The sequence below is a fragment of the Sturnira hondurensis genome, unplaced genomic scaffold (assembly GCF_014824575.4).
Source record: "Sturnira hondurensis isolate 20B ecotype Veracruz unplaced genomic scaffold, ASM1482457v3 Scaffold0010448, whole genome shotgun sequence".
In the NCBI taxonomy this organism is placed as follows: Eukaryota; Metazoa; Chordata; class Mammalia; order Chiroptera; family Phyllostomidae; genus Sturnira; species Sturnira hondurensis.
In genome coordinates, this window is record NW_028083079.1 from 1,220,249 (window position 1) to 1,243,684 (window position 23,436).

Here is a 23,436-nt window from a genome sequence, read left to right on the forward strand (position 1 = left end):
TTCGCAGGGTGTCCGCGAAGACCAGACTCAGCAAATGAACATGCATCCTAAGTTTGAAGGCTGCGCTCACGACAGCCATGGTGACGGTGAAGGTGGGGCAGTGACCAGAAGTGGGCGCCTGGACTCCTGAGTCACAGCGATTCCAGCCCAAGCTCTGCCTCTTAGGAGTGGCGTCCTTCCCACCCTGAGGTCTCGCTCGCCCTGCGTGGAATGGGGATTACAGTGCCTGCCCAGCAGGTTATGGTGGAGATAAACTGGTGTCGAAAATGTGAAGCGCTTGTAGCTTCGTGTTGCAAGCCTGCATAAGAGCTCAATAAATTGTTGCTATTTTTCTTAAATCTCTCACTATGTCTTGTTTACTCTAGGTGCCTGGTGTGTATATTTTCGTTGATGTAGTAGGTCATTAACAGCTTATGTTTATTCAGGCTGCATCAGGCCTCAGTTACTTCAGCACCATAGGGTGTTTATGTGAATTAAGATTCTAGTCAAATCTTTCTTAAATTCAGTGCTAGGAGACAGACAGTAGAGCAGGGAGGTCACGAGTGAGCTGGTGACTCTGGGCCAGATGCTACCCTCTCTGTTCCTCTTATACCTCCATTTCCTCGTCTGTTAAGGGTGTGTGATAATAGGTGGGTTCGTGGAGGTGATGTGTGTGAAGCACGTAGCGAGGGCTCCATCAGTGACTGCTTTTCTTCTGCAGCTGCCGCGTGCTGTCTTCTGCTTTCACCTGCCTTGTGCAAGTCTTTGTCCTTACTTACGTCAGTTTGCTCGTTCTTTCAGCAGCAAAGCCAAGGAAATCTCCAATGGTGAGGGTAGGTTTTGCTTCTCCTTTTACTTCTGACAGATTGTTTTTTTAATGACATAGTTAAAAAATATGATATAATTCACATACTATAAAACTCACCATTTTAAAGTATACGATTCAGTATTTTTTAGTATGTTCATAAGATTGCACAGCCACGGCCACTGTTGAGTTCTAGAACATTTTCGTCACCTGCCCGAGCCCCCCATTCCTGCCTCTCCCCAATCCGTGACACCCTCTGATCTATTTGCTCTCTCTGTAGACTTCCCTAGTCTGGTTGTTTCATATAAATGGAATCATACAGTATGTGGCTTTCTGTCTCTGGTTTTTCTTTCGCATCACATGTTTCAAGATTCATCCATGCTGTAGCTCTAGCACTTTATTCCTTTTTCGTGGCTGGATAATATTCCATTGCACAGTTAGAACAGGTTTTGTGTATCCATTCATCTGCTGGGTTGTTTCTGCATTTGGCTGTTACGACTCATGCTGCTGTGGATAACTTACTTCTGACAAGTTTTGCTCTGTTGTCAATGCATACAGATTTAGAAATTGGATAGGTTGACTCTTTCAGCTTTGTGAAATAGCCCTCTTTATCTAGATTAGAGTTTTGCCTTAAAATTTACTTTGACACATGAGCTTTCTTTTGAATAGTCTTCACATCAGTATATGTTTCTTCATCCTTTTACTTTCGACTTTGTCTTTATATCTAAGGTACCCCTTTTGTGGGTGTATAGGATTTTAAAAAATTCAGTCTCGGTTTTTTTAACTGGACTATTTACTCCGCTATGGCTGATGTACTACTGATACATTATAGATTTGGGCTTATATGTACCATTTTGCTTTTTACTTTCTTTTGATCTTTTTTTGCTGTGTTCTCGTTTGTGTCCTTTTTTTTGCCTTCTTTTGCATCATTTTTGTCATTTCTCTTCTATTAGCCTGTGAGGCGTGTATTCTTTTCTTTAGGGGTTACCTTGGATGCAACATGCCTCCCTGACTTTCTGGGCTGGGTGAGTTCTGGCACCGCTTTCTGGACATTCCAGTGACTTCAGAAGTCACCTTTCTGCCTGCTGTGCTATTGTTGTGGATTTCAATTCTCTCCATGTTTTACTTGACTTTATTTTTTTAATTTAAAATTTTTTCACATTTTTATTGTTGTTCAAGTACAGTTGTCTCCATTTCCCCCCCCGTCAAAACCATCCCATAAATTCTCTCCATATTTCAAACCACAACAGATATTGTGTGATGTAGCCAGTATTCATTTAGATTTATTCCTATGTTTACTTTGTGTTACTCTGAATTCCTTTTTCATTACTCTTTGTTTCTTGCATTTTCAAACACTTATTTAGGATCATTTTCCTCCTAGAACTACCTTTGGAATTTTTCTTTAGTATAGCACATACTATACTAAATACTATACCACACTACACTATACTGTACTGTACTAAATACTATACTTGAGTATTTAGTCTATTTAGAAATTCGTTTAGCATTTTCCTTCCCATGTAGATCTTCTGGTGACCGATTGACTTTTGTTTGCTGACAAGTCTCCACTTTGTTTTTATTTTTGAAAGATATTTTTTGGTAAGTCAGGAATTCCGGGTCCTACAGTTACTTCAACTTTTGGAAGATGTCATTGGCTTTCATTGCTTCTCTTGTGAAGTCGGCTGCGAGTCTCGTTGCTCTTCACGTTTTCTCTTTGTTTCGGGTTTCAGCAATGGTTTTGATGTGCCCAGGTACAGATTTCTTTGTATTTATCCTGCTTGGGTTCATAGCTCATCTTGAATCTGTGACACAGTATTTTTCATCAGAGCTTTTACCCCTTGACTCTCATCTCCTGGGGCTCTAATGAGAGGTGAGTTAAGACATTTTCAGTGTATCTTTAAGACACTGTGTTTTCCATTATTTTGGTTCCTCTGATTCACTCTGAACACATTTTCTGCCAACTTACATTCTAGTCCATTACGGTTGCCCTCATTTGTGTTTAATTGATTGTTAATCTTCTCGCTAGAGTTCTTAATTTCACCTATCATAGTATTTAATCCTATATAATTTAATTAAATTTAAAAAATAGTTTACAGTTCTCAATGGATCATCCATCTCCATCTATTTCCTTCACTATTTAAATTCCATGTCTGCTGACTCCGGTATCTGGCTCTTCTGTAGCTCTGTTTCTTTTGCTTTGTGGTTAGTTGCTTTTACCTCCCGGTATTCCTGGCAATTTTTTTTATTGAATACTAGACATTTTTTTTTAAATGAAGAGATGTACAAGACTCTGGATATGCCTTCAGGAAGAATATACTTCTGAGAAAGTGGGATTGGCGTAGATTTGACTCTGGGTTGTAGTCCTAGGAGACCTGGTCTAGTTCTAGTTAGCCCTGACTTGGAGGTTACAGCCCCTCAGGAATTTTAACTGAAGACCTGGTTAAAACCTTTATAATGACCAGGACTCCTTCTTCAAGGTGAGCCCTCAACCTCCAGTTTTTGTTACTCTAGGCTGTGAGTCTAAAAGCTCTGCCGGGTTTTTCAGCTGCTTAGACCTGCTTAGGAGTTGGCAGGGGTCTCGAAGGGGTGTAAGGTCTCGGTGTGCATTTCATCTCCTTCCACTTCCTTCCTCTCCAGGGTCTTGGCCTCTCAAGTTCCAGCTGCATTGGTATCTCATTGGATGCATCTGAATGGATTTAAGAAAATACCCCCACACTAGAGCTTTTAAAAACTGCTCTCACAGGAGGGTTTGTCTGCTACATAGTCTGCCACAGTCAGGGGTAAAATCCAGCTGTGGCTTCCATTATTATTTTTATGGTAATGATTCGAAAATCCTTCCAAAAAGATGTCATTCTGAGGCTCAGAGTTCTTTGACAGATTCATAGGGATGTGAGTCTCTTACCGTCCCATCTGTGAAGAGGCTTCTAAATGATGAAAGCAGGAAGTCACATTTAAGGAGCATCTTTTATGTGCAGAGCACCTGCAACATCTATGCAGGAAATGGTTTACAGTTCTCAGTGAGTCATCCATCTTAGTTCCAAGACATGAGGAACTTGGGGTCTTCTGGGGAAGGGAAGTGGGACCTTGGTATGGGGGGTGTTATAACTGAGGTCAGAGGATAGCCCAGGGGATACAGTGTGAGAACAGGAAGTAGAAGAGGACCCTGGACAGTGAAGTACCAGGAAAGTGGAAGGCTCTTCACCCAGCTGATGCCACTGGGGATTCTTTCCCTGTGGAGAAGAGATGTGTCGGACTAGGGAACTGGTAACCCACACACAACCAGCAAACCTGTTCGTTTCCTTCCAGCCGTGGTTCTTTCACCCATTCCTGCTACATATTTTTAACCTGGATGTGCCACCCAGATGTCCCATGGGCTCCTCTAGCTTAAGATAGCCCAAGGTGAAATGATCTGTGTGTTGTCACCTTGGCCTCACCACCAACCCCTTCTCAGTTTTCTGCTCCACAAAAGAATCCTAGAACCTCCTTCCCCAGTTCTCAGAATTGGCCGGCCTTACCTGAGAACTGTGTTGTAACCTGGGGCTCTCCTTCCCTGGGCTGTTGCCCCAGTTCGTACCTGTGTTGCTGTCTCTTTCGATTGCCTAGGCAGCTCCTTGGATGTTTGTGTCAGTCAGGGTCCAATCAGAAGACTTGAAACCACATAGTAATATGAGATGGAAAACAACATAAGAATTAACCGTTTATAGTAATATGAATATGGAAAGATTGATATAAAGAATGAACTAATGGATTAGTAAAGAGTAAGAAGTAAAGAGAACTCTAAAGACCATGAGGACAGCAGATGTAAGGAGCAGCCACCAATCCCGGGGCTGAGAGAGAGGCCCGGAAGGAATAGCACCCCACACGCCATCCCCAACTGTGAGCTGGACCTTGGGTGGGACGTGGCTGTGGCTCCCTGGATGCAGAGGAGCCTGAGATGATGTGTTGACAGAATGTTCTAGACATCGGCCCCCTAGGGTGACAAGGGAAACTATTACAGAGAGATGGAGTGTATGTACCCTCATTTACTGTGGGTACTAGGAGAAGCTTCTGGCTGCCAAGTGCTACTGATGACCATGCACTGCAGAATCTGGGTGCAGGAAAGCTGTGCACACTGCAGAAACCTGTTGTTGGAGAAGCTGCATGCAGTGCAGGAGCCAGATGCTTGAGAAGCTGCATGTGCTGCAGAAGCTAGATACTGGAGAAGCTGTGTTTCGTTCAAGAGCCTGCTAAGAGGAGCACGCCAGCACCAGGAGGGAAAGCCCTTCCTCTTTCATAGTCTCTAGCACCCCCTACAGACAAAGCATAGCATTGTAAGCAGCTGCCAAAGGAAAAAGATTTAAAGGGCCTAGCTCCATTTTCGAAGAGCAGGCAATGAATAATCCATTTGGAGCCCAGAGAGCAACTGAATGTCATTCTATCATCATTGTGAACTGGTTGGTTAAGAATGTGGACTCTGAAGTCAGGCTTCCTGGGTTCAAGTCTCAGCTCTGTCATTCACTCTTATGGTCACTTTTAAGAGACTTAGTAAACTCTCTGTTTCCTCATTTGTGAATATAATAATGAACTAATATAAGAATTAACCATACAGGGTAGTGATTAAGTATATAGGATAGTAACTGATACAGGGTAGTAGTGGTACCAACCTTGTTGGGTTATTATGTTAAGTGAGTTGATATTTCTAAGGCACTTAAAAGAGTAAGTGATATACCAGATTTTATACATTACTATTATTATCATTATTACTCACACTTCAAATTGCAGTCAGGATGGGCTTTCCTTTGTGGGTATCAACTCTAGACTATAGAACTATAGCACAAGACATCCTTTTTTTTTTTATTCCTCTCTTTTCTGAGGTGAGTGCAGGAATAGGAAGTGTGGTTATGATAAGTTGTCTTCTTATCCCACCATGGGCATATTGCAAAAATCAGAAACCTGGCAATGCTGTGTTGTTGCAGAGAACTCACTTGTCTCCCCAGGACCTTCAGAGCACCCAGCTTCCTTTCCCTGGGTTTTATCTCTCACTGCTCTGCCCTCTCACCTCCTGCCACGCTCTGACTCAGGTGTTCACCTCAGTAATTCCAAACATCAAAGTTCATTATTCTCATACCCCACCTAACTGTGCCTCTATTTCTCCACTTTACCTATTTTGTGGGCCCCCTACCGAGTGTCATTCCCCCTCCTCTTTGTGTGGCTAAATCCTTTTCAAACTTCAGAAAACTCAAGCACCCTCTCTTCCAGAAAGCCTTCCCTGAATCCCCAAGTTGGTCTCAAAATGCTTCTCATCTTTTTGCTCCCAAAGTTGTTGTTCTGTTACAATGAAGTAATCTGTTTCTGCAACTGTTTACCTGGCTGGAGTTGAAGGCATTTGGGGTCTCCCGCGTATCACTCACATTTGCACATTTGCTGGGCATTCTAGCAAACAGCTCTGGGTATCAGCACTGTGCCTTGTTCCCTGATGCAATGCACATGGCGTCACTCTAAGGCTACTGGTTGCAGAGTTTTTGCACAACCCGCCCCAGTATTCACTACGGTCTTGAGCACCAAATGAAGCCATGCAATAGGTGAGCAGAATTGCCCCCTCAGAGTCTAGGCATTTATTACAGCATGCATTTATAGCCACCCATTATGCTAACTGGCCTCTCCAGACTCTTGTTAGGTTGGTTAGGAGTAACTGAAATATTTTAGAATAATAAAACCATATTTCTTTTTAAGCTACTAGGTTCTAATTGCTCCACACCCAAGGGAATCTCGGAAGTAGGGCTGGGGGAGGGGAAAAGAGGGACACAGTCCTGTGATGTGACCATGGACTTTAATTGGAGGCAGCTCCTTCCGAAGTGGCTTTCTCAGGAGCTGAAGTGACTCTTGCAGGCAGCACAGGGATGGCTCAGACGTCTTCTCCTCCTTGGGGGAGTTTCCGAGTCAGTCTTCATGGCCCCTGTTCACCTCCCTCTTCCTCCTGGAGTCGCTCCCGCAGCTGTGCGGCCTCGGAGACCTGTGTGGGGCTGCTCGCTGACTAGTAGAACATTCAGGGTCTCGCAAGAGTACATGTCTTCAACACCCCATTGATGGAGGAGTGGGGTGGGTGTCTCCTTTGCCTACTATTTTGACGATTTGTGTTTAGATCTGAAAGAGCGAAGGATAAGGCTTTGGATTACATGTGAGTCAACAGCCTCGGTCATATCCCATTTGAGGATTGCTCATATCACGGCTTAATAAAATTCTACTTGCTTGGGGTAAGCATAGCCTAGCTGGTCCTGACTAGTACACACATGCAAGTTTTCATCTGTTGAGTGCATGCCTCCTGTGGGGCCATATTCTAGGCTCTTATATATGTGATCTCGTTTAATCCTCCCAACAATCTGAAGAGCAGGTCGTATATTATGCTTATCTTCATTTGCAGAGGGGCATGCTGAAGCTCAGTGAGTGACTGAGGCAGAATTCAAGTGAGTGACCTCAGTCTTCCTGAGGCAGAATTCGAGCAGATACGTTGCACTAAAGCCGGTGATCTTTAATATCTAATAAATATAGGATTAGGCTGTATTGTTACAGGTTTGGGTAATTCCTCCCCTTTGACACCCCCCAGAAGCTGGAGGGTGGACAACCCCCACACAGCCACAGCAGGAACCTACCAAAGGTCCGCGGGTGATGCGGTTGGGACATTCTTGGACTGTAGGTGCTGACGGTGGTGGAAGGCCCCTCGCCAGCTGGGCAACAGCAACAGAAAATCTTTGATGCCATGTTTTGGTGGGCTGCGAGCAGAGGAAAGGACAGTGGGGCGGCTCTGCAGCTCTGATCTCAGAAGCCCATTGTTATTTCAGCGGTGGGTCACACTGAGCCGGTGTCTCCCCTGGTATCACCCCTCCCCTCTCTCACACCTCCAGAAGCCCCCTTTGGACAGGAGGCCCAGGTTCCCTTGCGTGAGCCTACCTTTGGCCAGGCTTCCTCTTCTGCCCAGAGTTCTCTTACCCAAGAAGGAGCTTGGAGCCTCTACTCTGACGGGCTACCTGCAGAAGCATTTTGTTGAATCAGCCAGCCTGGGGGTGCAGCACAGTTCTCTGGGCAGGGCTGACTAAATGAATGTAAGACTGACTAGAAAATGAAAATCTCTCTCTGCTGGGCCTTGTGGCAGCAGAGCCCAACACACGCACACAGTAGTGTCCCCAGATAAGCATTTAGAAGTCAGGTTTGTGTACTGTGTTCCAGGCGTCTGCTCATGGGCTGATTCTGTAAACCCTTTGTGCCTCGCTGTCCTATCTGGAATACGGGAATAGTGCCTGCCGTGGAGGAACCACTGCGGTTCACTGCACATAAAGTGAGCATTGTGATGGCAGGCGCACAGAGCTGCTGGCTCAGGGCTCATTCTCTTTCCATTCCCATTCCTTCCTGGAGCGTGTTGCCTCCCGTCTATTCCAGCTGGGCCTGGGCCCATGGGAGCATGATGCTGCAGCTCAGCCTTGCTGGTTCAAACTCTGGCTCTGCACTGAATTGCTGTGTGGCTTTGGGTTAGTCCATGCCTGTCTCTGGGCCTAGGCTCCCATCTGTAATAGGTGGTGTTGGGCTGTATCGTCTCTCCAAGGATCCTTCCATCTCTGATGATCCAAGGTCCAAGGTCGTAGGTCCTTGTCTTATTCCTAGACTCCTTTCTCTCTTCCAGGCTCCTGGCCATCTCCTACTCTCATGCCCCTTTCCTGTGGCTAAATTCGGAATCTAAAACTACCTTCCTGCTGTCTCCCTTTCCTCCACTGCATTCTAACTGCCTTTGCACAGGCTCTGCTTTCGGCTGGGCCATGCTCTTGCCCAGAGGTTTGAGAGACTCATTCCTTCACCTCCTTCAAGCCTTGCTTAAGGGTTACCTTCTCTAGAAAAGTCTTCTGGCCTATTCACCCTATTTAATTCATCCTATTGAAACCCCCTTTCTTCCCCTGGAACTTCCTCTTACCTTCCCACCTCACTCTTCTCCATGCCTTGTTCATGTTTGAGAATCGGACAATTTGTTCAGCATGTATTTGTTGGGGACCTACTGGTGTGAGGCACCATGGGAGGGACATGACCATGGATGTGAGTGAGGGATTCTTGCTCTCAAGGAGGCAGACGTGGGTCCAGTTCACTTTTGGACCCCAGCACTGGGCATGGGGCTTTTGCACACAGTAGGTGCCCTCTCATTATTGGGGAATAAACCCATGAGCCTTCTCTGACTGTTGGACAACAATATGCCCAAAACGACCCTCATTCTCCCTTCTACTAGCAGGTGTTTTGCTCCCTGGTCATAGATGTGGATAGAAACACGGTGATTCTGGGCTTACCTTGTTTTCCCAGTGACTGCAATCTTGGAAGATAAACAAGGGAAGAGAAACAGCCAAGGTGTCAAGGACAGTGGCATTCATTGAGCATCTTGGACAGGTCCTTTGACATCTCAGTCAGCTCACTTTACTTTCAGCTTCACTCTACAAGGCAGAACTTTTGTCCCCCTTTCAGATGATGGAACTGAGCTTCAGAAAGGTGGTTTTCTCAGGTCTTATAGCCAAGAGAACAATGGGGATTTCAGCATAGTTTTGTCTGGCGCCAGAGCCTTTGCTGTCTACAGCCTCACCCTACAGGCAATTCCAGACGAAGAGAGATGTTCAGAACCACCTTATCTTCTGAGAGTTCATGGAAGCTGGTTTTCAAATGGAAAGGCTGCTCCTGAAACTTGGCAGAGCAGCAGAGCCATTAAGAGCGTATGGTTTTTACTTAGGCGGAGATGGGATGTAATTCTTGCTGGACCTTGACATGTAATTTAGAGCAATTCAACCTCCTTCAACCTCAGCCTTCCTAACTGTAGAATGGGAGTGGTAAAACCTATGCCAGAATGTTTTTGTGAGGACTGGGTGGCATAAGGATGTGAAGGGCTTATTAGCACGGTGTCTGGCACACAGTAAGTGCTCAGTAAAGTGAATGATGATGGCTGAGGCAGGTGGGGGTGTGGTGGTTCTTGCACTTCCAGTGCCCTCCTCTAGATGGAAGTAGCAGCCAAAAAAAAAAAAAGGGCCCTGGGGTGTCCTCTGCGGGCTGTGACCTTTTGGTCTCCAGTGACTCCACAGCACTTGGATTAGAACAATAAAGATCCACCAGGTCAAGCAGGAAGGCTTCTTCTGGAGCCGGAGGAGCCCTTAGGGGTCATTTAGCACAGGTGGGGAGACTGGGACCCAGAGAGAAACAAACTTAGAGGCAATGGCTGCTTCCTGCAGCAAAACGAAAAGGTGTCCAGGAATGATGGAGACAGTGTCTCCCTTCACTACAGAACAAATACCCTCTCTTGCTCTCAGGCCTGACCTTTGAGCCTCACTCACCTGCAGCTGGTGGGGCAGAGAAAGGCTTCCTGTGATGTCACAGAGCCCAGGAGCTGGGAACTGAGGCTCAGAATGTTTCTTAGATATCTTGGTCAAGGTGACCCAGCTGACGATTTGGCAGAAGGAGGATGATGGATCAGAAGCTGGGGCATTTTAAAGGTTCAGGGTTGGTATTGTTAAATCGTTTTACACATGGATTGTACCACTTTAGTTCCTTCTCTGCTAGGGAGGAAATGCTGTGTTTTACCTGCTTCCTCCACTCTTCCTCCTCCTGTCCTGATCCCTGTGCTATGGGGACAGAAATGAGACCGAGCTGGGCTGCAGAGATTCTCCCACGTGATTGGACAGGCTTACTGTCCCACCTCAGTTGGCTGACTAGCACCCTGAACTGTACGCGCATCCTTAATCTCTTTAGTAAGGTAAGGCAACTCATTCACAGGTTCGAGAAATAGGGCAAAGGTGTGTTTTTTTTTGGGGGGGGGCATTATTCTGCCTACCACAGTCCTTAAATATTTGAATAAAGAAAATAAAATAAATTTCCAATTTAACAAGCTAGGAAAAGAACATAAAGGTAATCAAAAGATTATTTAAGAGAAATAATCCTTTTAGCCTCACAGGGTGGTTGTCAGCTATATGAGGTCACCAGGACCCTGCATTGGTGCCCAGCAATGTGGCTCTGTTTCTTCTTCCTGGACTGTGCCCCCTCTCCAGGACCGGGCTTCTGTCCTTCCATGACCCAGAGACATGTCACCTGCATCGAGCTTTCTGACTGCACTCAGTCCATGAGCATTTTCTGACATTGTACCAAAGAATAAAAATTGAAATGACTTACATACAGCATTAAAAAAAGTCAATCTAATTCATAAAATATTTTCCAAAGTATAAACAAAATAGAACACTTTGTTACTTAATGAAGAAAGAGGGAGAGAACACGAATAGATAAAATTAGAAAGGTTAAGGGAAAAATAAACATTGAGATAAATTTTTAAAATATCAGGAGCTCTTTATGTATCTTTATGCAAATACATTTGAAAAAAACTAGATGTAAATAATTTCCTAGGGAATAACAGTTTATCAAAATGGCTGCATTAGAGACAGGAAACTCCATCAATTTCTAGAGAAGAAATAAACTACCCCTCTGCCAAAAAAAAAAAAAAAAGGCAGCTGGCCCAGATGGTTTCACAGGGGAATTCTGTTAGCCTTTCAGAGACCAGGCAGTTCCAATGCCACGTAAATTGTTCTAGAGCCTGTGCAACAAAAGCAAGCTTCCAAGTTCTTTTTATGAATTTTTAAATTAAGCAAGTATAGAATATTAATAGCTGTCTGATAAAGGCAATGCAAAAAAATTACAGAGTGATACCAACTACTGGTACAAAACTATTAAATACAATATTTAATAGTGAACTGACTCCAACTTCATTTTATGAAAATAATACATTGTGAGTGGGTGGAATTTCTTTGTGGAATGGGAAGTCAGTTAAATATGAGGTGAGATTGTTTTTCCTCCATAGATGCTGAAAAAAAGAAAAGGAATTTGATGGATAGTTTCTTAATATGATCTCTCTCTATCTCAATCTCTTTGTCTTAAAAATGAGCTTCTTTCTTAAAGGGCAAACACGAGAGGTATTTCTCTTAAAAAAAACACAGATATCCACTACCTCCACTACTTCACATTGTACTGGTAGTATTAGGCATTGCAATTAAATGAGGCAAATCAGAGATATAAGAATTAGAAAAGGAAGAAGCTAAAGTATCTGCTTGCAGATGGTCTAGTAACATTCTTGGTAGGCATAAGGGAATCAATGATGAAACTGGCTGAAACGATGGCATAATTCAGAAGGGAGGCAATACATAAAATAACAGTTACCTCAACAGTGCGAGTATACACAAGCAGTAACTGGTTACAGCGGTGATGACAGAGGACAAACCCACCGAAAGGGCAACAGAAAAGATAAAATACTTAGGAATAAGTTTCGTAAGAAATGTGCCAAATTTATACAAAGAACATTTAATAGTAGCCATGCGAGACTGAAGAGTAGGTTTGAACAAATGAAAAGCCATTTGTAGACAGAAGGAGTCAACAGCACACAAGTGCCCGATTAAAGACAATCGAGACATGACGATTACGTGCGGTTGATGGTCTTGGACTAGATCCTGACCTGGGCGAAAAAGGAGCTACGAGACTTTTGTGGGAAAAGTGATGGAATTTGAATAGTATTGTAGCAATGTTGAATTTCTTGCTTTTGATAATTGTACTGCAGTTATGTAAGAGAACATCCATGTTCTTAGGAAATACTGAAGACTTTTAGGGTATAGGGGACAATTATGCACAACTCATTCTTAAACAGCTAGAAAAAAGTTATAGGGAGAGAGAAAAGAAATGGTGAAGTAAATGGGGGAAATGTGAACAATGGGCAAATCCAGGTAAACAGTGAAATGGGGTTCTTTGTACTATTGTTGCAACTTTTCTTTAAGTTTGAAATTACAGGTATCTCAAAATTAAAGATGAAGCTATCAGAAAGTTTACAAACATTGCTTCAAGTTAGTTAGATGTTAGGTTAGCATATTTAACTATGGTAAGACATTTGGGAAAAGACACTCCCAGGTAAGGGAGAGGGAAATGAGAAGAGACACCGTCCTGTGACATGACCATGGACTTTAATTGGAGGCAGCTCCTCCAGCAGTGGCTTTCTCAGGAGCTGAAGTGACTTTTGCTGGTGGCACAGGGATGGCTCAGACGTCTTCTCCTCCTCGGGGGAGTTTCTGAGTCAGTCTTCATGGACCCTGTTCACCTCTCTCTTCCTCCTGGAGTCACTCTCACAGCTCTGTGGCCTGGGACACCGGCATGAGGTCCCCAACTAGAATTTTCAGGGTCTCCCAATGAGGCATGGCTGGAATGGCCATTGATTCTGGGAGTAGCGGTCCAGGTTTCTCTTGTGAAAACCTCTCAGGGGACATTCTGTATTCATATATGAAAGAAAGGAAAACAATACAGGTGAAGCCTTTACATTGGCCCTGGCTGGTCTGTGCTGGTGGCCCCCATCCCTGATCCTGGTCTGATTCTGGAATACTGTATAGGCCATGTAGACTGCGGCCAAGGACTTCAAAGTCATTTGTAATAAGGACAAGGCCCACTTCCCTGAGGATTCCCAGTCAGGGTTAGGACCCCAACTGTCTGCAGTAGGTTGTGCATGGTACTCTGTGGGTGCATTCAATGCAGTGATGGTAGGGGGTCTTGCCCAGTGCAGTGTCTGGAAAGTGGGAGAGTTAGGCCCATTCTGGTTCTGACCATAATGCCACTCCCTGGTAGCCTTTTGGAAAAGTTCCTTCCCCTGTAGACCTCAGCAGACCTTCCCCTGCAGATCTCATCTCTATACAATGAGATGTGGGTTTTTAAATTGGGTTTCAAGCAGCCCTTGGGGGAGTGTGGAGGGCAGAAAGGAGGGGAGGTCTAGCTAGTGGGGGCTCCCTCCATTCATTATCTCTTATAGCAATTGGACTTTGTGTGAGATTTTGACTGCAAGGAGTGGTTAGCTTATGAGAATTCTGGAATGACTGGGCTGGTCGATCCTTAGCTCCACAGCTAGCCTCACAGGGTGGTTATCAGCTATGTGAGGTCACCAGGGCCCTAGTGGTGCCCAGCAATGTGGCTCTGTTTCTTCTTCCTGGACTGTGCCCCCTCTCCAGGACGGGGCTTCTGTCCTTCCACGACCCAGAGACATGTCACCTGCATCGAGCTTTCTGTATGCACTCAGTCCATGAGCAGTTTCTGACATTGTTCACTTGCCACACACCTGGCTGCATTTGGGGGAACAAAACTAATATAGGCCCTGTCCCAGAACTTACTTCTGGTGCCTGAAGCAGACATGAAGCTAATAATCATACAAACCACACAGAGGACAAAGCCACAGGACCTAGAAGGGGAGTGTGGGTGTGTGTTCTTTCCTCCACGTGCTCCTCATGAGATTCCCAGCTCGGAAGATCGTGTGGGCAGGTCTTACAACCTTGGCCCTTCTCCAGCGTGTCCTATAATATGACTACACCTTCCTGATGGGAGTGATCCGTCTCTCCTATCACTACACTTGACTCAGCTTAAGTATCAGTGGGGTTTGGGCATCAAGACAAGGCTCCCTCCCCCAGGGGTTCCTGGTCAGTGCTAGATCCCAATTTGGAACTCACCCTCAAAATCGCTGCTGCTGGTGGAGGAGTCTTTTTCTGGATGGGCCGGGGGTTGTCTCAAAGCCAAGCCGGAGGCTCCTTTAGCATACTTAGGATTTTGTTGGTCAAGCTCAAGCTTCCTTACACCTGGCAATGACAATTCCATGTGGTCATGTGGGCAGGCTCCAGGGAGATGGCGGAGGGGAAGGCATTTTGCTCACTCTGAAGCAGTGCACACAGACCACTGCTGCTTCTCTTTGGGATGGGGAGTACCTGGATCTACCTCTAGTCCTCTGAGTGCCCCTATCATAGGCAGGTGCTGGGTTCAAAATACAGAGTTCAGCACAAATAATGCTCCCTTTTATTAAAAAATCTTTTATTGCAAAATCATAAGCATGTCATTCTGTAACACAACAACACCACACTCGAGCACACCATTTGACATTTTAGATGGAATGTTCAAATTAAAGCTATAAATTATTAAACCCATATTATTACCCTACCAACCGTGCTCAAGCAGGTCTTACTTCAGCCAGACGCCACATATTTTTTTAAATGTAAAGTTTACTATTTTCCTGTTTATAAATGTAATGCATATCCATCATAGAAAAGTTAGCAAATATTGAAGACTATGAAGTAGGGGAAAAAATGCCCCAAATATCCCTCCCCTCAGATATGACCCCAATGATATGACCAAAAGACTCCCAGTCTTTTCCTATGCACATTTTTTACACAGTCCATCACATCTTAGACATTATGAATCCATTTTGCTTTATACATTACACCATAAATATTTTCTTCATGTCGCTGAATTTCAAGAAGTGATAGTTGTATAATTTTCTACTTTAGGGTTAATTCAAGGTCTATTGAACTGCTGTTCTATAGTTGACTGTTTAGACTTTGCAAATTTCACTACTATAAATACCGTTATGTGAACACTGTTGTAGAGAAGGCTCTGCTTTTCTATACTTCTAGATTCCTAAAAGCATGATGTAGAACTTTGGCAATAGACAGAGCTGTGTTTTGGGATAGAAGAAGTAGTTCTGTCACTTTCTAGCTGCACACCTTGAGCAGATTGCGTCGCCTTCCTGTGCCTTTTCTCAAATCTGCAAAATGACACATCCGTTTGGATAATCATGTCCACTTCTTAAGAGTTATTGCAGGGATCTAATAGTAGCACTTTCCTCGTGTGTAAGCTCTGAAAGAGTCGAGGATTCATTTTATCACAGCTGGGACCTGGTGCCTAGACAGTGCCTTGCATGTAACAGGGGTTTATTAACGATCATTATTATTATCTTGGAAAATGTGACTGACATGTTCAAGTTTTTTTGGTTTTTATTGTGAAATGACTTCCAGGGAAGTACCTCAAAGACCCCCCAGTGTGGATTTCTGGGAAAACATGCGATGAGAATGGAGATGTAATATTTTCCTGCCCTTGAACTATCCCTTCTCTGAGTAGGACTATGCCAGATGCCTGACCGAGCCTTGCGTTCCCCCACACCTGTCCCCACAGCAAGCGCCTGTCAGTCCTAGCGTTGCCTGAGCCTGACAATGAAGCTTCATTTTTTTTTCTATCTGAAATTGTGGATTTTGGCCCTTAGTCTTCTCCACAATGACCTTTGTCTTGGATCGTCAAGAGGGTTGTAATGATATACTTCCTTCTCACTCTCTTCCCTTGCACATGGCTGGTAGGAGTTCCAGAAGCCCTGGCTAAAGACTTTACATAAACAAGAAATACACTTTCATTTTGTAAACATTGAGCGTTCAGGACTTGTTTTGACAGTAGCACCTATCCTACCCTGGCCAGTGCTCATATAGAATTTCCCTTTTGGACATTGGTTGAGTGGTTACTTTGGGCAGTCCCTGCGCTAGGTGCTTAATCATTTAATCCTCCCATTGATCCTGGAAAGTAATGATACATTTTGACTTCGCTCATTGGACAGGTAAGGACACTGAAGCTCAGAGTGAAAGGTTAAGTGACTTGCCCGATTCTGCGGCGCAGCTGATTAGAACCTAGTCACAGCCCTAAAGCCAGGAATGGTAACCAATATGTAATCTCTAAGAAAGTGCTTCTAAAACTATAATACACATTTAGATTGACCTGAAGGTTATGTTCAAATGCAGGCTCTGATTCCGTAGGTCTGGAGTGCAGTGCTAACAAGTTCCCAGGTGATGCCAATATTGCTGGTCCACGGGTCGCACTTTTTAAGTATTGAGATTTTAAGCTCTATTGTTATTGGCTTGGGTGTATGACCACCTAATTCCTATCTTACTTTAGGTAGGAATTATTCCTCAGAAGCTGAAGGAAATCTAAGGGTGTCTCAGCAGGAGAAGGATGAGCAAAATGAGGTCTGGAGAGGCCAGGCTCCTCGTCTGGTACCTACCAGGCTGCTGCTCCTGGACGTCACTGGGGATTGTGGAGTCATCCGTGGTGTGGGACTCCTCACAGTCTCTACAGCATAGACAGAAGATCTTCGAGGCCAGCTTCCGGTGGGCTGCTTTAGGAGAAAATGAAGTGAGGGCTATGGGTTGGGCTGGGGTCTGGACTCCAGATGCCCATTGGGGATTTACTGCAACGAGGGTATATTGAGTCAGCCTCTCCCAAAGTACGATAGCCTTCCCCTCCCCTCTCTTCTGTTGTTCCCCATGACCTTACTGGGGAACAACAACAGGCCCCAGCAGGCCCAGACTTAACTGCCTAGGTTGCCCTCTTTTTACGGCATTTCCCCAATTCTTACATAATTTCCTTACCCATGGAAATGAGTCAAAGCCTCTACTGTGCCAGCTTTGCCCACATGGCTGTCTTGTTGAAGCAGCCAATCTTGAATTTGAGCCCAGGTCCCTGGGCAGGGCTGTTTCCTAAATAAACAGAAGGCCGTAGCTGAAAAATGCCAATCCTTTACTTGTGCTCACAGTCCACCTAGGACCCCCATACAGCACAATCCCAGTCCACGCAGACGTGCACAGAAGCATGCTCAGCTTCCAGGCGGATCTGTGTTCTACCCCATTTCCACGTGTCTGTTCTTGGGTGAATGCCTGAATCTCTTGAGCTTCATTTTTATCACGGTGCCTGCTTTGCAGAATTAAAGGGTTATATTTATTAAGAGTGACCCCTGGGGAGCTAGGCATACAACAAATGTATCCATTTCCTGTCATGTAGCTCACTGCCTCCAAACAATTGCAGCTGGTGTGGGCCCTGTGAGAACAGGAATAGAAGCACCACCTTGTAGGTGTAGGTCCTGGTTCCACCACTAACTTGCTATATGGCTTCAGGTAAGTCCATGCTTGTCTTGGTCTCAGGCTCCTCATCACCAATAAGAGGAAGTTAGGCTAGATGCTCTTTTTAAGGCTCTTTCTAGCTCCGATGGTCCAGAATTAAAAAAGCCTTGTTTTTGTCCCAAACTCCCTTGTCTGTGGAGCTTTCTTTGTCTCTGGGCTTCCTGTTCTCACACCCCATTTCTGTGGCAAAGCCCCCTTTTAGGAAATTGTTAGCAGGCTTTGGTTAATGTCCCTCACAACAGCCAGTTCTCGGTGTGCGTTACCTTGCTCATGGGCACTTTTTTTCTTACCTTCTCTACTGTCACGTACGACCTGGTCCAAGCCACTATCATCTCTTGCCTAAAGTATGGTAATAGCTTCCTAACTGATTTTCCTGTTTCTTTCACCCTTGACCTCTTAATAATTGACACAAAATCTTTAACTTCCTAAACATAAGCTATTCAATATGGCACAATTTATATACGGGGTTACACGTATCCAGCCAACTAGACACATACAGACGTCCCCATTGTGAGGTTTTCCACATGACACAAACTCTGACACCCTTCACTAAGCTCCCTTTAATGAATTTATTTTCTTTTCTTAGATTTTTAAAACAAATAATAGTTTATATAGGGCAATTAGAACTTTTGTTTTGGGGATGCACCATGTAGCAAATATGCTTGTCATCCATATGCTTATTTTTCGGCTGCTTGCTTTAATTTCAATGTTCTCCATCTACTTATATGAACTCTGCCTCCTGGGGTTTTGCTTTGTATTAGATTGGCTCATACATGGTGAATAGGAAGGGTTATTTCCCACGGAAGGAATGGAACAAGCTCCCACCACAATTCCGCCGAAGTTCCCACCACAATTCTGCTCCCACCACAATTCTGCCCGAGAAATAACGGTTGGAGGTCTGTTGGGCAGGTGATCAATTCGTATAAACAAAGTAATTGCTACAAGTTTGCCTTGAATCCCTCAAAACCTTCGAGAGCACAGTTTCTGCCTGGTTCAATTAGTGAATGAAGCCCACTGCAGTCAGCTCATCTTCTGCACTCAGGGATTTCCAGGCTGTTGATCACAGAGCTTCTTTTAGGCTCTCCCTGACCCAAGACACTGTGTACGCCAACTTTTGATCAAGCATAGTGTATTCTTTCCTGCCTTTCATGGTCTTATTTACACTGAAGTTGCTGCCTCTTCCTGGAAAAACGCCTGCTTCATATATATACTCTCATCATATGTACTCTCATGTGTTTATCTTAATCAATGGCAACAGTTCACTAGATGCCTGAGAATGACAATGGCCAGTATGGCAAACTTCCAATGTCAAAAGTAAAAGATTTAAGGGGGTCTGTAGAGAAGAGAGAAGACAAAAAGACCTAACATGTAATAGGCTCTTTTTAATTGCTAGGCTCTGGCCTCAAAAAGGAAGGAAAGAAAAAAAAAAAAGATCTCACTCCTACTCAAACCTTCTGAAACCTACTTTCTTTGCATCTCTCTTTCTTTCTCCACCTAGCTTTATCTCTACCACCCACTCACATTCCTCTTGTTCCTTTCCCTGCCTAAATAAACTTTCTTCATCGGCCATTTCTCCAGAAAAGAACAATCAACATTGCACAATATTTGCCTAAACCCCCTACACCAGAAGGTGGATCCAGAGAGGTTGAATTCAAACTCTGGGTGAGAGCTGAGTTGAGGGAAAATTTAGGATGATCTCAAACTGCAGACAGAAATTTGCTGTGTAACTGAGGACTCTGTTAGTTACTCTGTTACTCATTGCCCTGCACTATCATATTTGTGCCTGATGGTTCACTTGAGTGTTGATCTTTAGCAATGGGGAAAATATTCAAAAGCAGCAGGATGGAAAAGACCAGAAGATTTAAGTCATGTACCTATGCATAAAATTTAAAAAGAAGACCTGAGAAGGTAAGAAAAACAGGAAACACACCACCTAAAACTGTTTCAAAAGGCTTTCTTTTAAGGGTAGATTGTGCAAAGATTCAAAATTGCAAACTAAATCAAGATGAATCAAGAGGAGAGTTATTAGACTTCAAAACATTTTCAAAGAATATTCTGGGGCAGAACAACAGCTTAAGGGAGCTTTTTCTTCTCTTTTTGCATTGACTCCAATCTGAAATAGGAGATTTAGGTGAAGTTCATTGGAATGGGACATGCCAATGTAGATCTGATTGTTTTCAAAGGGTCCTAAATAATTAACTGGAAATCAAAATAACCTTAGGGCTTCTTGGACAAAACAGGACCCAAAGTTCCTGTTCTTAAAGAATATGGAGCATGTAGATGAGGACATTTGTATTTACCCCGAGCAGAAAAAACGCTGGAAGAACTCACGTTCCATATGGCAGGAGGACAGCTGTCCCAAATCTGTCCAGGGATGCAACTCTGAGGAGACCGTACCACTCAACACCTTCCTATCCTTCCTCTAAACTCCCAAGGGGAACTGTAAATACAGTAAATACAGATGGACAGTGATATTGATTGCTTGTTCACATGGTTTGTTTCTTATGTGGAAACCAGGTTGACGCTTCATTGACAGTTAGGACTAAGACTGATTTTTCTGTGTGATCAATACTCAAAACACTCCAAGTGTATGACTGCCTAGCATCCTCAGTGGATTGTGTCTTCTTACACAGCATCAGAAGAAGTAAACCCTTCCTGCGGCTATCCATAACCCAAATGGAGCCAACTTCTAGGGACGGGGGTCTTCACAGGAGCTGGGTAGCTCAAGGTGTTCATCGAGCCTCTCCTTGGCCAACATAATAAATAATCCAGCCCACATCCTGGGGCACAGCTGACCAATTGACCATCCTTGGCTCAAGTAACCATGGATATTAGAGTCCCTTTGAATTTTTATTTTGGCTAATCAGGAGGAGCATGCACTATTTTGCCAGCACTTCATGTTGTTCCTGGATTAATACCACAGCTGAGGTTAATGCTATCTAAGCCCCAAGAAAAAGCAACATGGCTGTCTCCAGTAGACCCAGGAAATCATTTGAAATCTGCTGTTTTGGTCATGCCTGTGAAATCATGGGTCATAACTCTGGAGAACCTTCTAGACTCCTCTTAAAGGAGTCTCATCATCAGTCAGTGGCTGTTGTCCAGAGAGTCGAATACTTTGATGCAGCCACTGGCTCAGCCTATGATTCCACAGATGAGTCAAAGACAAAACAAGAAGACGACAGTCTAGCTGATCCTGAAACAGAAAAGATGTCTGTAAGTGGACAGATGGAACTTCAAGGAAAGCTGATGACAGTGGTGAAGATCTGGACAATCCCTGAGGGTCTCTCCTGCAGCTTTGCCTTCAGGGAGACCAAAGTGGAGGAGACAGACCTAAAAAGAAGTTCCCACATTCCTACGTGAAGACGATTACTCTGTAATTGTGCTAATAGGTAGTCATCAGAACCTGTTTTTAAATCCATTTACTCCATTCATGAAACACTGTCTCAGTGACCATTTTCCAGAAAGGAACAGACCCATGACAGTAGTTACACTTGCACAGTGGGGAACCCCCTATTCCAACCACTCCGGCCTCTGAAGTCCCCTGTGTTCACAAGCTCAACCTTCCCAAGCCCCTACTAAATCTATCATTAGCTTTGTTGAGAGGCTTTGTTACGGAAGCATAGTTCTCATGGTTTTATCTCACATATTGAATGGAAGTCTCTTCCTCTAAAGCAACTTGTGGCTATGCAATTATTTTGGAGATCATTCCATACTAGCCATGCAGCTGAGGTTTTAAATGTAGGTTTGTCTGAATGTAGTACTGACGCTTTCCATATTTTTAGTCCACACAGAAATTTCACCAGAAAAAGAGGGAGCAGACCACTTTCTACTTTGAGTGTTTATAGCAAAGACTTTTGAACTTCTGAACCCTCTTCAGAAATGCAAAGGCTCTTAAGGGAGAGCAGTGTGGTACTTACGAACACATTCTTTGGGGTATAATTCTAATTAAAGATCTACTACATATTAACTAAGAGATTTAGGGTTTACTTCCTTGAACATCAGTTTTCCTTTTTTAAAGATGTTTAAAATTTATTTATCTTTAGACAGAGAGGAAGGGGGGTAGAAAGGGAGAGAAACATCAATGTATGGTTGCCTCTTATGTTCCTCCTACTGCGGACCTGGACCACAACCCAGGCATGTGCTGTGACTGGGAATTGAACAGGTGACCCTTTGGTCCACGGGCCAGCACTCACTCTACTCAGCCACACCAGCCACAGCTGAACCTGTTTTTTTAATTTGTAAAATGGGAATGGAAATCATAGCATATACTCCAGAAGGTGGTTGTGAGGATTAAATAATGATGGAAAGTGCTTAGCATAGCTTTCTGGCACATTGGGAAGGCTCAATAAATGTCAGTGCCCATGTTAATGAAAGTGTAGAGTTAATGCTAGCTAGGGAGGGTGGGGTGGGCTTCTTGCACTGCCAGTCCCCACCTCTAGATGGAAGTAGGGGCCGAGGAAAAGGGTGCTGGAGTGTCTCCTGTGGGCTCTGGACTTCAGGTCTCCAGTGACTCCACTGGACTTGGACCAGAACAAGAAAGATCCGCAAGGTCAAACAGGAAGCCTTCTTCAGGAGCTGGAGGAGCCCTTAGGGGTCATTTAGCACAGGTGGGGAGACTGGGTGCCAGAGAGAAAAACAGTAGCATCAAGATAAGTTAGTACATACTTACCTTGGAGCAAAGCAAAAAGGTGTCCGGGAGTGATAGAGGCAGTGTCCCTTCAGGTATAGGGCAGATACTCCCTCCTGCTCTCAGATCTAACCTTTGAGCCTCACTCTTGCAGTGTCCCCAGAGCATGGAGGAACCTGTCTGTGATGTCACAGAGTAGAGGAACCAGGGAATGTTGTGGGGAGTGTGACTGGGCTGCAAAGCCAGGGAGAAGGGAGGAGGTCTGATGACTCCCTCTGCAGTGGTCCTTCCTTTTGTCCATGATGCCATGCTCCCTGTCATGGGGATGCTGGAGTAGGGTGTTCTTTGGTGGCTTTTCTGAAAACATCTTGAGGATGGCTGGGCTGGAAGGAGGCAGAACAGCACTGGGCGCAGAAGACCTAGGTCTGAATTCTGCCTCCTACACCGCCTGTGGGGCAACCTTAGGTAGATGGACTCTGCAGCTGGGTTTCTTTAAAATGGGAAGAACTGTAACAATTACATGTCCTATATACATCTTTAGGATTAAGTGAGATCAGGTAAACACGAACCATGGTGCCTAGCTGTAGTAAACATAAAAAAAAATGGTTGTTAATAATATGCGAAAAATAAAGTGGCATTCTGTTCACAATCTATTTTTAAGAAAAAGGGGAACCACTTTTTATTTGAGTCCTCACAAAATCTCTCACCATCTGAGACACTCTTTCAATACCTTTATTTAGGACAACCAAATACTATTTGGGGAAGCCAAATTAGGTTAAACTGTTCTCAATCAGTTGTCTCTTTGGATGCTCATAGAGACGAAAGAAACAGAAGTAAGGTTCAGCAGTTTGGGAAGTCATGGGGGTGGGGTGGGAGGTAGGGGTTGAGGTGCGAGATGGGCGTGACCCATTATATTTTATGTAGCTGATGATTGGTGAATCAATCTTTGAAACCTCCTTGGAAAGCGATATTAATATTCCTAAGTTGTAAAATGAAAGGTTCTCGACTCTGGCTGCAAGTGAGAATCATCAGGGGTATTTTATAAAGAACGCCCTGGGGCCTAACTTCAAATACACGACAACCCTGGGAAGGGCAGGGTGCAGCTTGGGCGTCGGTATGTTTACAAAACTTTCTAGATTATTATACAGCTGTCCCTCCTGATGCGCAGTTTGGCTTTCCGAGCTTTCGGTTATCCGCCGTCAACCATGGTCTAAAAATACTAAATGAAAACTTCCAGGAAAAGAACAAAAACAAAAACC

At 44.3% G+C, this 23,436-nt stretch overlaps 1 protein-coding gene across 1 annotated transcript; it reads right to left on the reverse strand.

Annotated features, from left to right (window-relative positions):
- Positions 1–12,980: 12,980 nt before the first annotated feature.
- TEX48 (testis expressed 48) lies at positions 12,981–19,120 on the reverse strand. The gene is made up of 4 exons (XM_037059048.1): positions 19,072–19,120; positions 16,656–16,769; positions 14,293–14,454; positions 12,981–13,084 (listed from the first exon to the last, which is right to left on the reverse strand). The coding sequence occupies exons 1-4, from the start codon at positions 19,118–19,120 to the stop codon at positions 12,981–12,983; spliced, it is 429 nt and encodes a 142-aa protein (XP_036914943.1).
- Between the last annotated feature and the right edge of the window lie 4,316 nt (positions 19,121–23,436).

What these genes read in the sequence shown, in the direction of transcription:
- TEX48 (XM_037059048.1), bottom strand. Translation starts at nt 19,120, where the DNA reads ATGGCCGATGAAGAAAGTTTATTTAGGCAGGGAAAGGAACAAGAGGAA. An exon ending in CGTCCAGGAGCAGCAGCCTG is followed by an intron (nt 14,455 to 16,655) that starts GTAGGTACCAGA and finishes ATCTCCCTGGAG; the next exon opens with CCTGCCCACATGACCACATG. An exon ending in CAGCAGCAGCGATTTTGAGG is followed by an intron (nt 13,085 to 14,292) that starts GTGAGTTCCAAA and finishes CCTTTCTTTCAT; the next exon opens with ATATGAATACAGAATGTCCC.